Source organism: Stegostoma tigrinum, chromosome 8, assembly GCF_030684315.1.
Source record: "Stegostoma tigrinum isolate sSteTig4 chromosome 8, sSteTig4.hap1, whole genome shotgun sequence".
Lineage (NCBI taxonomy): Eukaryota > Metazoa > Chordata > Chondrichthyes > Orectolobiformes > Stegostomatidae > Stegostoma > Stegostoma tigrinum.
This window is the reverse complement of record NC_081361.1, coordinates 98,175,833-98,191,269: the sequence shown is the minus strand read 5'-3', so window position 1 is coordinate 98,191,269 and position 15,437 is coordinate 98,175,833. Positions and strand designations below refer to the sequence as shown.

General features: G+C 65.9%; 1 protein-coding gene across 1 annotated transcript in view; it reads right to left on the bottom strand.

The window, feature by feature from the left end:
• Window positions 1-13,477, bottom strand: part of rpf1 (ribosome production factor 1 homolog) — a 42,201-nt gene extending 28,724 nt beyond the window's left edge. Inside the window, exon 1 of the mRNA XM_048539874.1 lies at window positions 13,263-13,477. Coding sequence (XP_048395831.1) covers window positions 13,263-13,433 — 171 coding nt within the window. The 5' untranslated portion in view covers window positions 13,434-13,477. The remainder of the gene's footprint in view (window positions 1-13,262) is intronic.
• Window positions 13,478-15,437: the final 1,960 nt, after the last annotated feature.

Below are 15,437 nucleotides of genomic sequence, written 5' to 3'. Positions count from 1 at the left end.
ACTCTCCTCCACCCCCATCACCAACCCCCTCCCCACTCTCCTCCCCACCCATCAACAACCCCCTCCCCACTCTCCTCCCCCCCGCCATCACCAACCCCCTCCCCACTCTCCTCCCCCCCGCCATCACCAACCCCCTCCCCACTCATCAACAACCCCCTCCCCCCCATCACCAACCCCCTCCCCACTCTCCTCCCCCCCATCACCAAACCCCTCCCCACTCTCCTCCCCACCCATCAACAACCCCCTCCCCACTCTCCTCCTCTCCGCCATCACCAACCCCCTCCCCACTCTCCTCCCCACCCATCAACAACCCGCTCCCCGCCATCACCAACCCCCTCCCCACTCTCCTCCCCCCCGCCATCACCAACCCCCTCCCCACTCTCCTCCCCACCCATCAACAACCCCCTCCCCCCCATCACCAACCCCCTCCCCACTCTCCTCCCCCCCATCACCAACCCCCTCCCCACTCTCCTCCCCACCCATCAACAAACCCCTCCCCACTCTCCTCCCCCCCACCATCACCAACCCCCTCCCCACTCTCCTCCCCCGCCATCACCAACCCCCTCCCCAGTCTCCTCCCCACCCATCAACAGTCTCCTCCCCACGCATCAACAACCCCCTCCCCCCATCACCAACCCCCACCCCACTCTCCTCCCCCCCATCACCAACGCCCACCCCACTCTCCTCGCCCCCATCACCAACCCCCACCCCACTCTCCTCTCCCCCATCACCAACCCCCACCCCACTCTCCTCTCCCCCATCACCAACCCCCACCCCACTCTCCTCTCCCCCATCACCAACCCCCACCCCACTCTCCTCCCCCCCTTCACCAACCCCCTCCCCACTCTCCTCCCCCCCTTCACCAACCCCCTCCCCACTCTCCTCCCCCCCATCACCAACCCCCACCCCACTCTCCTCCCCCCCCATCACCAACCCACTCCCCCCCATCAACAACCCCGTCCCCACTCTCCTCCCCCCCATCAACAACCCCCTCCCCACTCTCCCCCCCCCATCACCAACCCCCACCCCACTCTCCTCCCCCCATCACCAACCCCCTCCCCACTCTCCTCCCCCCCGCCATCACCAACCCCCTCCCCACTCTCCTCCCCCCCGCCATCACCAACCCCCTCCCCACTCTCCTCCCCCCCGCCATCACAAACCCCCTCCCCACTCTCCTCCCCCCCGCCATCACAAACCCCCTCCCCACTCTCCTCCCCCCCGCCATCACAAACCCCCTCCCCACTCTCCTCCCCCCCATCACCAACCCCCTCCCCACTCTCCTCCCCCCCATCACCAACCCCCACCCCACTCTCCTCCCCCCCATCACCAACCCCCTCCCCACTCTCCTCCCCCCCCATCACCAAACCCCTCCCCACTCTCCTCCCCCCATCACCAACCCCCTCCCCACTCTCCTCCCCCCATCACCAACCCCCACCCCACTCTCCTCCCCCCCATCACCAACCCCCACCCCACTCTCCTCCCCCCCCATCACCAACCCCCTCCCCCCCAACAAACCCCTCCCCACTCACCTCCCCCCGCATCAACAACCCACTCCCCCCCCATCAACAACCCCGTCCCCACTCTCCTCCCCCCCATCACCAACCCCCACCCCACTCTCCTCCCCCCATCACCAACCCCCTCCCCACTCTCCTCCCCCCCCGCCATCACCAACCCCCTCCCCACTCTCCTCCCCCCCGCCATCACCAACCCTCTCCCCACTCTCTTCCCCCCAGCCATCACCAACCCCCTCCCCACTCTCCTCCCCCCCCGCCATCACCAACCCCCTCCCCACTCTCCTCCCCCCCGCCATCACCAACCCTCTCCCCACTCTCCTCCCCCCCGCCATCACCAACCCCCTCCCCACTCTCCTCCCCCCCATCAACAACCCCCTCCCCACTCTCCCCCCGCCATCACCAACCCCCTACCCACTCTCCTCCCCCCAGCCATCACCAACCCCCTCCCCACTCTCCTCCCCCCCGCCATCACCAACCCCCTCCCCACACTCCTCCCCCCCATCAACAACCCCCTCCCCACTCTCCCCCCCATCACCAACCCTCTCCCCACTCTCCTCCCCACCCATCAACAACCCCCTCCCCCCCATCACCAACCCCCTCCCCACTCTGCTCCTCCCCCCAATCACCAACACCCGCCCCACTCTCCCCCCCCCCATCAACATCCCCCTACCCACTCTCCTCCCCGCCCCCATCAACAACCCCCCCCATCAACAACCCCGTCCCCACTCTCCTCCCCCCCATCAACAACCCCCTCCCCACTCTCCCCCATCACCAAACCCCTCCCCACTCTCCCCCCCATCACCAACCCCCACCCCACTCTCCTCCCCCCCACCATCACCAACCCCCTCCCCACTCTCCTCCCCCCTGCCATCACCAACCCCCTCCCCACTCTCCTCCCCCCCGCCATCACCAATCCCCTCCCCACTCTCCTCCCCCCCGCCATCACCAACCCCCTCCCCACTCTCCTCCCCCCCGATCAAACCCCTCCCCCCCATCAACAACCCCCTCCCCCCATCAACAACCCCCTCCCCACTCTCCTCCCCCCCATCAATAACCCCCTCCCCACTCTCCTCCCACCCATCAACAACCCCCTCCCAACTCTCCTCCCACCCATCAACAACCCCCTCCCCACTCTCCTCCCACCCATCAACAACCCCCTCCCCACTCTCCTCCCCCCCATCACCAACCCCCACCCCACTCTCCTCCCCACCGCCATCACCAACCCCCTCCAAAATCACCTCCTCCCCCCCATCAACAACCCCCTCCCCACTCTCCCCCACCATCACCAACCCCCTCCCCACTCTCCCCCCCCATCACCTACCCCCTCCCCACTCTCCCCCCCATCACCAACCCCCTCCCCACACTCCTCCCCCGCATCATCAACCCTCTCCCCACTCTCCTCCCCACCCATCAACAACCCCATCCCCCCCATCAACAACCCCCTCCCCACTCTCCTCCCCCCCATCAACAACCCCCTCCCGACTCTCCTACCCCCCCCATCACCAACACCCTCCCCACGCTCCTCCTCCCCCCAATCACCAACACCCTCCCCACTCTCCTCCTCCCCCCAATCACCAACCCCCTCCCCACTCTCCTCCTCCCCCCAATCACCAACCCCCACCCCACTCTCCTCCCCACCCATCAACAACCCCCTCCCCCCATCAACCCCCTCCACACTCTCCTACCCCCCATCAACAACCCTCTCCCCACTCTGCTCCCCACCCATCAACAACCCCCTCCCACCATCAACAACCCTGTCGCCACTCTCCTCCCCCCCATCAGCAACCCCCTCCCCACTCTCCTCCCCCCATCAACAACCCCCTCCCCACTCTCCCCCCCATCAACAACCCCCTCCCCACTCTCCCCCCCATCAACAACCCCCTCCCCACTCTCCCCCCCATCAACAACCCCCTCCACACGCTCCCCCCCCCATCAACAACCCCCTACCCACTCTCCCCCCCCATCACCAACCCCCTCCCCACTCTCCTCCCCCCATCACCAACCCCCTCCCCACTCTCCTCCCCCCATCAACAACCCCATCCCCACTCTCCCCCCCCGATCAACAACCGCCACCCCACTCTCCCCCCCCATCACCAACCCCCTCCCCACTCTCCTCCCCCCATCAACAACCCCATCCCCACTCTCCCCCCCCCATCAACAACCCCCTACCCACTCTCCCCCCCCATCAACAACCCCCTCCCCACTCTCCCCCCCCCATCAACAACCCCCTCCCCACTCTCCTCCCCCCAATCAACAACCCCCTCCCCACTCTCCTCCCCCCAATCACCAACCCCCTCCCCACTCTCCTCCCCACCCATCAACACCCCCTCCCCCCCATCAACAACCCCCTCCCGACTCTCCTCTCCCCCCATCAACAACCCTGTCGCCACTCTCCTCCCCCCCATCAGCAACCCCCTCCCCACTCTCCTCCCCCCATCACCAACCCTCTCCCCACTCTCCTCCCCCCATCACCAACCCTCTCCCCACTCTCCTCCCCCCATCACCAGCCCTCTCCCCACTCTCCTCCCCCCATCACCAACCCTCTCCCCACTCTCCTCCCCCCATCACCAACCCTCTCCCCACTCTCCTCCCCCCATCACCAACCCTCTCCCCACTCCCCTCCCCACCCATCAACAACCCCCTCCCCCCCATCACCAACACCCTCCCCACTCTCCTCCCCCCCATCACCAACCCCCACCCCACTCTCCTCCCCCCACATCACCAACCCCCACCCCATTCTCCTCGCCCCCCATCAGCAACCCCCTCCCCACTCTCCTCCCCCATCACCAACCCTCTCCCCACTCTCCTCCACCCATCACCAACCCTCTCCCCACTCTCCTCCCCCCATCACCAGCCCTCTCCCCACTCTCCTCCCCCCATCACCAACCCTCTCCCCACTCTCTTCCCCCCATCACCAACCCTCTCCCCACTCTCCTCCCCCCATCACCAACGCTCTCCCCACTCTCCTCCCCCCATCACCAACCCTCTCCCCACTCTCCTCCCCCCATCACCAACCCTCTCCCCACTCCCCTCCCCACCCATCAACAACCCCCTCCCCCCCATCACCAACCCCCACCCCACTCTCCTCCCCCCCCCATCACCAACCCCCACCCCACTCTCCTCCCCCCCCATCACCAACCCCCACCCCATTCTCCTCCCCCCCCATCACCAACCCCCACCCCATTCTCCTCCCCCCCATCACCAACCCCCACCCCATTCTCCTCCCCCCCCATCACCAACCCCCACCCCACTCTCCTCCCCCCCCATCACCAACCCTCTCCCCACTCTCCTCCCCACCATTCAACAACCCCCTCCCCCCATCACCAACCCCCACCCCACTCTCCTCCCCCCCCATCACCAACCCCCACCCCACTCTCCTCCCCCCCCATCACCAACCCCCACCCCACCCTCCTCCCCCCCCATCACCAACCCCCACCCCACCCTCCTCCCCCCCCATCACCAACCCCCACCCCACCCTCCTCCCCCCCATCACCAACCCCCACCCCACCCTCCTCCCCCCCCATCACCAACCCCCACCCCACCCTCCTCCCCCCCCATCACCAACCCCCACCCCACCCTCCTCCCCCCCCATCACCAACCCCCACCCCACCCTCCTCCCCCCCCATCACCAACCCCCACCCCACCCTCCTCCCCCCCCATCACCAACCCCCACCCCACCCTCCTCCCCCCCCATCACCAACCCCCACCCCACCCTCCTCCCCCCCATCACCAACCCCCACCCCACCCTCCTCCCCCCCCCATCACCAACCCCCACCCCACCCTCCTCCCCCCCCATCACCAACCCCCACCCCACCCTCCTCCCCCCCCATCACCAACACCCACCCCACCCTCCTCCCCCCCCATCACCAACCCCCACCCCACCCTCCTCCCCCCCATCACCAACCTCCACCCCACTCTCCTCCCCCCCATCACCAAGCTCCACCCCACTCTCCTCCCCCCCATTCACCAACCTCCTCCCCACCCATCAACAACGCCCTCCCCACTCTCCTCCGCCCATCACCAACCCCCTCCCCACTCTCCTCCCCACCCATCAACAACCCCCTCCTCCCCATCACCAACCCCCTCCCCAGTCTCCTCCCCACCCATCAACAACCCCCTCCCCCCCATCACCAACCCCCTCCCCACTCTCCTCCCCCCCGCCATCACCAACCCCCTCCCCACTCTCCTCCCCCCCGCCATCACCAACCCCCTCCCCACTCTCCCCATCACCAACCCTCTCCCCACTCTCCTCCCCCCCGCCATCACCAACCCCCTCCCCAGTCTCCTCCCCACCCATCACCAACCCCCTCCCCCCCCATCACCAACCTCCACCCCACTCTCCTCCCCCCCCATCACCAAGCTCCACCCCACTCTCCTCCCCCCCATTCACCAACCTCCTCCCCACTCTCCTCCCCACCCATCAACAACACCCTCCCCCCCATCAACGCCCTCCCCACTCTCCTCCCATCACCAACCCCCTCCCCACCCATCAACAACCCCCTCCTCCCCATCACCAACCCCCTCCCCCCCCATCACCAACCCCCTCCCCAGTCTCCTCCCCACCCATCAACAACCCCCTCCCCCCCATCACCAACCCCCTCCCCACTCTCCTCCCCCCCCATCACCAACCCTCTCCCCACTCTCCTCCCCCCCGCCATCACCAACCCCCTCCCCACTCTCCCCATCACCAACCCCCTCCCCACTCTCCTCCCCCCCCATTACCAACCCCCTCCCCACTCTCCTCCCCACCCATCACCAACCCCCTCCCCACTCTCCTCCCCCCCGCCATCACCAACCCCCTCCCCACTCTCCTCCCCCCCGCCATCACCAACCCCCTCCCCAGTCTCCTCCCCACCCATCAACAACCCCCTCCCCCCCATCACCAACCCCCTCCCCACTCTCCTCCCCCCCCATCACCAACCCCCTCCCCACTCTCCTCCCCACCCATCAACAACCCCCTCCCCACTCTCCTCCCCCCCGCCATCACCAACCCCCTCCCCACTCTCCTCCCCCCCGCCATCACCAACCCCCTCCCCACTCTCCCCATCACCAACCCCCTCCCCACTCTCCTCACCCCCGCCATCACCAACCCCCTCCCCAGTCTCCTCCCCACCCATCAACAACCCCCTCCCACCATCACCAACCCCCTCCCCACTCTCCTCCCCCCCCATTACCAACCCCCTCCCCACTCTCCTCCCCACCCATTACCAACCCCCTCCCCACTCTCCTCCCCACCCATCAACAACCCCCTCCCCACTCTCCTCCCCCCCGCCATCACCAACCCCCTCCCCACTCTCCTCCCCCCCGCCATCACCAACCCCCTCCCCACTCTCCTCCCCCCCGCCATCACCAACCCCCTCCCCACTCTCCTCCCCCCCGCCATCACCAACCCCCTCCCCACTCTCCTCCCCCCCCGCCATCACCAACCCCCTCCCCACTCTCCTCCCCCCCGCCATCACCAACCCCCACCCCACTCTCCTCCCCCCCGCCATCACCAACCGCCTCCCCACTCTCCTCCCCCCCCGCCATCACCAACCCCCTCCCCACTCTCCTCCCCACCCATCAACAACCCCCTCCCCCCCATCACCAACCCCCTCCCCACTCTCCTCCCCCCCATCACCAACCCCCTCCCCACTCTCCTCCCCACCCATCAACAACCCCCTCCCCACTCTCCTCCCCCCCGCCATCACCAACCCCCTCCCCACTCTCCTCCCCCCCGCCATCACCAACCCCCTCCCCACTCTCCTCCCCACCCATCAACAACCCCCTCCCCCCCATCACCAACCCCCTCCCCACTCTCCTCCCCCCCCATCACCAACCCCCTCCCCACTCTCCTCCCCACCCATCAACAACCCCCTCCCCACTCTACTGCCCCCCGCCATCACCAACCCCCTCCCCACTCTCCTCCCCCCCGCCATCACCAACCCCCTCCCCACTCTCATCATCACCAACCCCCTCCCCACTCTCCTCCCCCCCGCCATCACCAACCCCCTCCCCAGTCTCCTCCCCACCCATCAACAACCCCCTCCCCACTCTCCTCCCCCCCCATTACCAACCCCCTCCCCACTCTCCTCCCCCCCGCCATCACCAACCCCCTCCCCACTCTCCTCCCCCCCGCCATCACCAACCCCCTCCCCACTCTCCCCATCACCAACCCCCTCCCCACTCTCCTCCCCCCCGCCATCACCAACCCCCTCCCCAGTCTCCTCCCCACCCATCAACAACCCCCTCCCCACTCTCCTCCCCCATCAACAACCCCCTCCCCACTCTCCTCCCCCCCGCCATCACCAACCCCCTCCCCACTCTCCTCCCCCCCGCCATCACCAACCCCCTCCCCACTCTCCTCCCCCCCGCCATCACCAACCCCCTCCCCACTCTCCTCCCCCCCGCCATCACCAACCCCCTCCCCACTCTCCTCCCCCCCGCCATCACCAACCCCCTCCCCACTCTCCTCCCCCCCGCCATCACCAACCCCCTCCCCACTCTCCTCCCCCCCGCCATCACCAAACCCCTCCCCACTCTCCTCCCCCCCGCCATCACCAAACCCCTCCCCACTCTCCTCCCCCCCGCCATCACCAACCCCCTCCCCACTCTCCTCCCCACCCATCAACAACCCCCTCCCCACTCTCCTCCCCCCCGCCATCACCAAACCCCTCCCCACTCTCCTCCCCCCCGCCATCACCAAACCCCTCCCCACTCTCCTCCCCCCCGCCATCACCAACCCCCTCCCCACTCTCCTCCCCCCCCATCACCAACCCCCTCCCCACTCTCCTCCCCACCCATCAACAACCCCCTCCCCACTCTCCTCCCCACCCATCAACAACCCCCTCCCCACTCTCCTCCCCACCCATCAACAACCCCCTCCCCACTCTCCTCCCCACCCATCAACAACCCCCTCCCCACTCTCCTCCCCCCCGCCATCACCAACCCCCTCCCCACTCTCCTCCCCCCCGCCATCACCAACCCCCTCCCCACTCTCCTCCCCCCCCATCACCAACCCCCTCCCCACTCTCCTCCCCACCCATCAACAACCCCCTCCCCACTCTCCTCCCCACCCATCAACAACCCCCTCCCCACTCTCCTCCCCCCCGCCATCACCAACCCCCTCCCCACTCTCCTCCCCCCCGCCATCACCAACCCCCTCCCCACCCATCAACAACCCCCTCCCCACTCTCCTCCCCCCAGCCATCACCAACCCCCTCCCCACTCTCCTCCCCACCCATCAACAACCCCCTCCCCACTCTCCTCCCCCCCACCATCACCAACCCCCTCCCCACTCTCCCCATCACCAACCCCCTCCCCACTCTCCTCCCCCCCGCCATCACCAACCCCCTCCCCAGTCTCCTCCCCACCCATCAACAACCCCCTCCCCCCATCACCAACCCCCTCCCCACTCTCCTCCCCCCCCATAACCAACCCCCTCTTCACTCTCCTCCCCACCCATCAACAACCCCCTCCCCACTCTCCTCCCCCCCGCCATCACCAACCCCCTCCCCACTCTCCTCCCCCCCGCCATCACCAACCCCCTCCCCACTCTCCTCCCCCCCGCCATCACCAACCCCCTCCCCACTCTCCTCCCCCCCGCCATCACCAACCCCCTCCCCACTCTCCTCCCCCCCGCCATCACCAAACCCCTCCCCACTCTCCTCCCCCCCGCCATCACCAACTCCCTCCCCACTCTCCTCCCCCCCGCCATCACCAACCCCCTCCCCACTCTCCTCCCCACCCATCAACAACCCCCTCCCCCCCCATCACCAACCCCCTCCCCACTCTCCTCCCCCCCCATCACCAACCCCCTCCCCACTCTCCTCCCCCCCCATCACCAACCCCCTCCCCACTCTCCTCCCCACCCATCAACAACCCCCTCCCACTCTCCTCCCCACCCATCAACAACCCCCTCCCCACTCTCCTCCCCACCCATCAACAACCCCCTCCCCACTCTCCTCCCCACCCATCAACAACCCCCTCCCCACTCTCCTCCCCACCCATCAACAACCCCCTCCCCACTCTCCTCCCCCCCGCCATCACCAACCCCCTCCCCACTCTCCTCCCCCCCGCCATCACCAACCCCCTCCCCACTCTCCTCCCCCCCCATCACCAACCCCCTCCCCACTCTCCTCCCCACCCATCAACAACCCCCTCCCCACTCTCCTCCCCACCCATCAACAACCCCCTCCCCACTCTCCTCCCCCCCGCCATCACCAACCCCCTCCCCACTCTCCTCCCCCCCGCCATCACCAACCCCCTCCCCACTCTCCTCCCCCCCGCCATCACCAACCCCCTCCCCACTCTCCTCCCCCCCGCCATCACCAACCCCCTCCCCACTCTCCTCCCCCCCGCCATCACCAACCCACTCCCCACTCTCCTCCCCACCCATCAACAACCCCCTCCCCCCCATCACCAACCCCCTCCCCACTCTCCTCCCCACCCATCACCAACCCCCTCCCCACTCTCCTCCCCACCCATCAACAACCCCCTCCCCCCCATCACCAACCCCCTCCCCACTCTCCTCCCCCCCCATCACCAACCCCCTCCCCACTCTCCTCCCCACCCATCACCAACCCCCTCCCCACTCTCCTCCCCCCCGCCATCACCAACCCCCTCCCCACTCTCCTCCCCACCCATCAACAACCCCCTCCCCCCCATCACCAACCCCCTCCCCCCCATCACCAACCCCCTCCCCACTCTCCTCCCCCCCCATCACCAACCCCCTCCCCACTCTCCTCCCCCCCCATCACCAACCCCCTCCCCACTCTCCTCCCCACCCATCACCAACCCCCTCCCCCCCATCACCAACCCCCTCCCCACTCTCCTCCCCCCCCATCACCAACCCCCTCCCCACTCTCCCCCCCCCATCACCAACCCCCTCCCCACTCTCCTCCCCCCCGCCATCACCAACCCCCTCCCCACTCTCCTCCCCACCCATCAACAACCCCCTCCCCCCCATCACCAACCCCCTCCCCCCCATCACCAACCCCCTCCCCCCCATCACCAACCCCCTCCCCACTCTCCTCCCCCCCCATCACCAACCCCCTCCCCACTCTCCTCCCCACCCATCAACAACCCCCTCCCCACTCTCCTCCCCCCCCATCACCAACCCCCTCCCCACTCTCCTCCCCCCCCATCACCAACCCCCTCCCCACTCTCCTCCCCACCCATCAACAACCCCCTCCCCACTCTCCTCCCCACCCATCAACAACCCCCTCCCCACTCTCCTCCCCACCCATCAACAACCCCCTCCCCACTCTCCTCCCCACCCATCAACAACCCCCTCCCCACTCTCCTCCCCACCCATCAACAACCCCCTCCCCACTCTCCTCCCCCCCGCCATCACCAACCCCCTCCCCACTCTCCTCCCCCCCGCCATCACCAACCCCCTCCCCACTCTCCTCCCCCCCGCCATCACCAACCCCCTCCCCACTCTCCTCCCCCCCCGCCATCACCAACCCCCTCCCCACTCTCCTCCCCACCCATCAACAACCCCCTCCCCCCCATCACCAACCCCCTCCCCACTCTCCTCCCCACCCATCACCAACCCCCTCCCCACTCTCCTCCCCACCCATCAACAACCCCCTCCCCCCCATCACCAACCCCCTCCCCACTCTCCTCCCCACCCATCACCAACCCCCTCCCCACTCTCCTCCCCACCCATCAACAACCCCCTCCCCCCCATCACCAACCCCCTCCCCACTCTCCTCCCCCCCCATCACCAACCCCCTCCCCACTCTCCTCCCCCCCGCCATCACCAACCCCCTCCCCACTCTCCTCCCCACCCATCAACAACCCCCTCCCCCCCATCACCAACCCCCTCCCCACTCTCCTCCCCCCCCATCACCAACCCCCTCCCCACTCTCCTCCCCCCCCACTCTCCTCCCCCCCCATCACCAACCCCCTCCCCACTCTCCTCCCCCCCCACTCTCCTCCCCCCCCATCACCAACCCCCTCCCCACTCTCCTCCCCCCCCATCACCAACCCCCTCCCCACTCTCCTCCCCACCCATCACCAACCCCCTCCCCCCCATCACCAACCCCCTCCCCACTCTCCTCCCCCCCCATCACCAACCCCCTCCCCACTCTCCTCCCCACCCATCAACAACCCCCTCCCCCCCATCACCAACCCCCTCCCCCCCATCACCAACCCCCTCCCCACTCTCCTCCCCCCCCATCACCAACCCCCTCCCCACTCTCCTCCCCCCCCATCACCAACCCCCTCCCCACTCTCCTCCCCCCCCATCACCAACCCCCTCCCCACTCTCCTCCCCCCCCATCACCAACCCCCTCCCCACTCTCCTCCCCACCCATCAACAACCCCCTCCCCACTCTCCTCCCCACCCATCAACAACCCCCTCCCCACTCTCCTCCCCACCCATCAACAACCCCCTCCCCACTCTCCTCCCCACCCATCAACAACCCCCTCCCCACTCTCCTCCCCACCCATCAACAACCCCCTCCCCACTCTCCTCCCCCCCGCCATCACCAACCCCCTCCCCACTCTCCTCCCCCCCGCCATCACCAACCCCCTCCCCACTCTCCTCCCCCCCGCCATCACCAACCCCCTCCCCACTCTCCTCCCCCCCCGCCATCACCAACCCCCTCCCCACTCTCCTCCCCACCCATCAACAACCCCCTCCCCCCCATCACCAACCCCCTCCCCACTCTCCTCCCCACCCATCACCAACCCCCTCCCCACTCTCCTCCCCACCCATCAACAACCCCCTCCCCCCCATCACCAACCCCCTCCCCACTCTCCTCCCCACCCATCACCAACCCCCTCCCCACTCTCCTCCCCACCCATCAACAACCCCCTCCCCCCCATCACCAACCCCCTCCCCACTCTCCTCCCCACCCATCACCAACCCCCTCCCCACTCTCCTCCCCACCCATCAACAACCCCCTCCCCCCCATCACCAACCCCCTCCCCACTCTCCTCCCCCCCCATCACCAACCCCCTCCCCACTCTCCTCCCCCCCCATCACCAACCCCCTCCCCACTCTCCTCCCCCCCGCCATCACCAACCCCCTCCCCACTCTCCTCCCCACCCATCAACAACCCCCTCCCCCCCATCACCAACCCCCTCCCCACTCTCCTCCCCCCCCATCACCAACCCCCTCCCCACTCTCCTCCCCCCCCACTCTCCTCCCCCCCCATCACCAACCCCCTCCCCACTCTCCTCCCCCCCATCACCAACCCCCTCCCCACTCTCCTCCCCACCCATCACCAACCCCCTCCCCCCCATCACCAACCCCCTCCCCACTCTCCTCCCCCCCCATCACCAACCCCCTCCCCACTCTCCTCCCCACCGCCATCACCAACCCCCTCCCCACTCTCCTCCCCCCCCATCACCAACCCCCTCCCCACTCTCCTCCCCCCCGCCATCACCAACCCCCTCCCCAGTCTCCTCCCCACCCATCAACAACCCCCTCCCCCCCATCACCAACCCCCTCCCCACTCTCCTCCCCACCGCCATCACCAACCCCCTCCCCACTCTCCTCCCTCCCCACTCTCCTCCTCCCCACCCATCAACAACCCCCTCCCCACTCTCCTCCCCCCCCCATCACCAACCCCCTCCCCACTCTCCTCCCCACCGCCATCACCAACCCCCTCCCCACTCTCCTCCCTCCCCACTCTCCTCCTCCCCACCCATCAACAACCCCCTCCCCACTCTCCTCCCCCCCCCATCAACAACCCCCTCCCCACTCTCCTCCCCCCCCATCAACAACCCCCTCTCCCCCCTCCCCCACTAACCCACCTGCCGCCGGGCCCGCTTCCACCGCTGGAACATGAACTGCCGTCGCTGCTTGTTTTTAATCTCGGAGACACTGAAGCCGGGGGGGAACTGCGGCTCCCCGGGCCCGGCCGGGGCCTGTTGCTGGGCCTCCGGCTCCGGGCCCTGCCGCTCACGCTTCCTCACGGTCGCCATCTTCCCCCGCCGCAGCTGCTGCTGGCACCTCCCCCTTCCGGTTCCGGGTGAAGGGACCTGACGTCAGCCTGTACCCGCCGCGTCCCCTGCTGGCGGGCGCCTGAACTACCATCCCACACCCAATTCAGTGAGAAGCCATTCAGCCCGTTACGCTAATGCTAGCCCTCGGAGTGAGCACCATCCTCTTGCTTTTTGCCCTTATTCATGCCTTTTATTTTTATACAAATAACCATATAATGGCCCCGTGAATGCCTGAGTCGAACCTGCTTCCAGCACGTTTCAAAGAGTGCATTCCCCACTGTCAGTACTAATAAAATCTGAAAGATTTGCGGCTGCTCGAAATCAGGAAGATAAACAGAAGTTGCTGGAAAAGCTCAGCAGGTCTGGCAGCATCTGTGAAGAGAAATCAGAATTAATTGTATCTGAATTAATGTTTCGGGTCCATTGACCCTTCCTCAGAACTGGCTGTAGGTTGGTGAACGCCGCCATTCCTTCCTCTCTATGTGTAAGGGCTCACTTCTCGAGAAGTTGTGCAAATGATGAAATTTCAAGAGTGGTGCTCATTAAAAATAGGTAAAAATGGTCCGTCATTTTGTGGCCATGTGATTCTTGTGCATGGATGTTCATTTTTGACATATTTTTAGTGCAAACTGGCGAATTTGTGATTTTTTTATGGATGTGGAGGATTGATTGTATGTTGGAGACAGGGTGCGGGGCAGAGGGCTGAGCGTAACCAAAGGTGGAGGTGCAACCCAAAGAGAGAGAAACAGATGGGCGGGCAAAGAGCAGGTAAATGTCAGCCTGGGTGAATGAGTAGCTACCAACGGGGACCGTTACTGGCTAACAATGGTCTGGCAACATCTGTCAAGAAAAACATTAGAATTAACATTTTGGGTCCGGTGACCTTTCCTCCAAAAAGTTCTGCTTCTGTCTCCGACGGGATTTCCATTCCAATCTTTCTTCTTGCCCACCGACATTAATTTCACTCTTACTTCCTAATGTTTGACCGAGTATTTTCTAAAACTTGTTTCCACAGCTATATCACATTCCTCAGTGGCTGCCTCCGGCTCAGACTCACCCCACGTGGATCCCAACTGAAGTTTCATCCCTCGTGTTTTGAATTCTCCCAGGATCACAGATATTTCCATTATAACAAGGGATGAGCTGAAGAAAGGTCCAGACCCGAAATGTCAGCCTTCCTGCTCCTCTGATGCTGCCTGGCCTACTGTGTTCCTCCAGCTCCATACTGTGTTATCTGTGACGCCAGCATCCGCAGTTCCTACTATCTCTGGCAGTTATCTCTGTGATGTTCAATGTTCCACTGACAGCTGCTCTCACTACATCCTGAGATCCACACTCAGTGCCATGCGGTGCCACGTACACACTCTCAGCCTCTCTCTCCAACAGCATCATAACACACTGGCTCAGGGCTGTACCACCCCACAGTTCCACTTCACCCTCCTTGCGAGGAATAGTTCTGAGGAACGGTCACTGGACCTGACACGTTTAACTGTGATTTCTTTCCCCCCTTCACAGATGCTGCCAGACCTGCTGAGCTTTTCCAGCAACTTCTGTTTTTGTTCCTGAATACTACAGGGTAATTTAGCATGGCCAATACACCTCTTTGGAAAGAAACTGGAGCAATCCCGCACGTACACGGGGAGAATGTGTAAACTTTGCACAAACAGTCACTGGTGGAATCGAACCCGGGTCCCTGGCACTGTGAGGCAGTAGAGCTAACCACTGAGCCACCGTGCCACACCAGGGTTTTGGGAGAATGTACCTGAGTTTAAACTGTGTTGGACATGTCGCTCTGCTAACCCTTCCAGTTGCAATGCCGCTGCTGTTCATGTAAAACCTTGTCTGAGAGCAGCACGTGTAAACAGCAGGATTGTTTGAAACACTGCCTGAAAGGGATCGAGAATGAGGCTGAGATAAGAACATAACATGTAGGAGCAGAAGTAGACCATTCAGCGCATCGGGTCTGAGCTCATGGCTGATCTG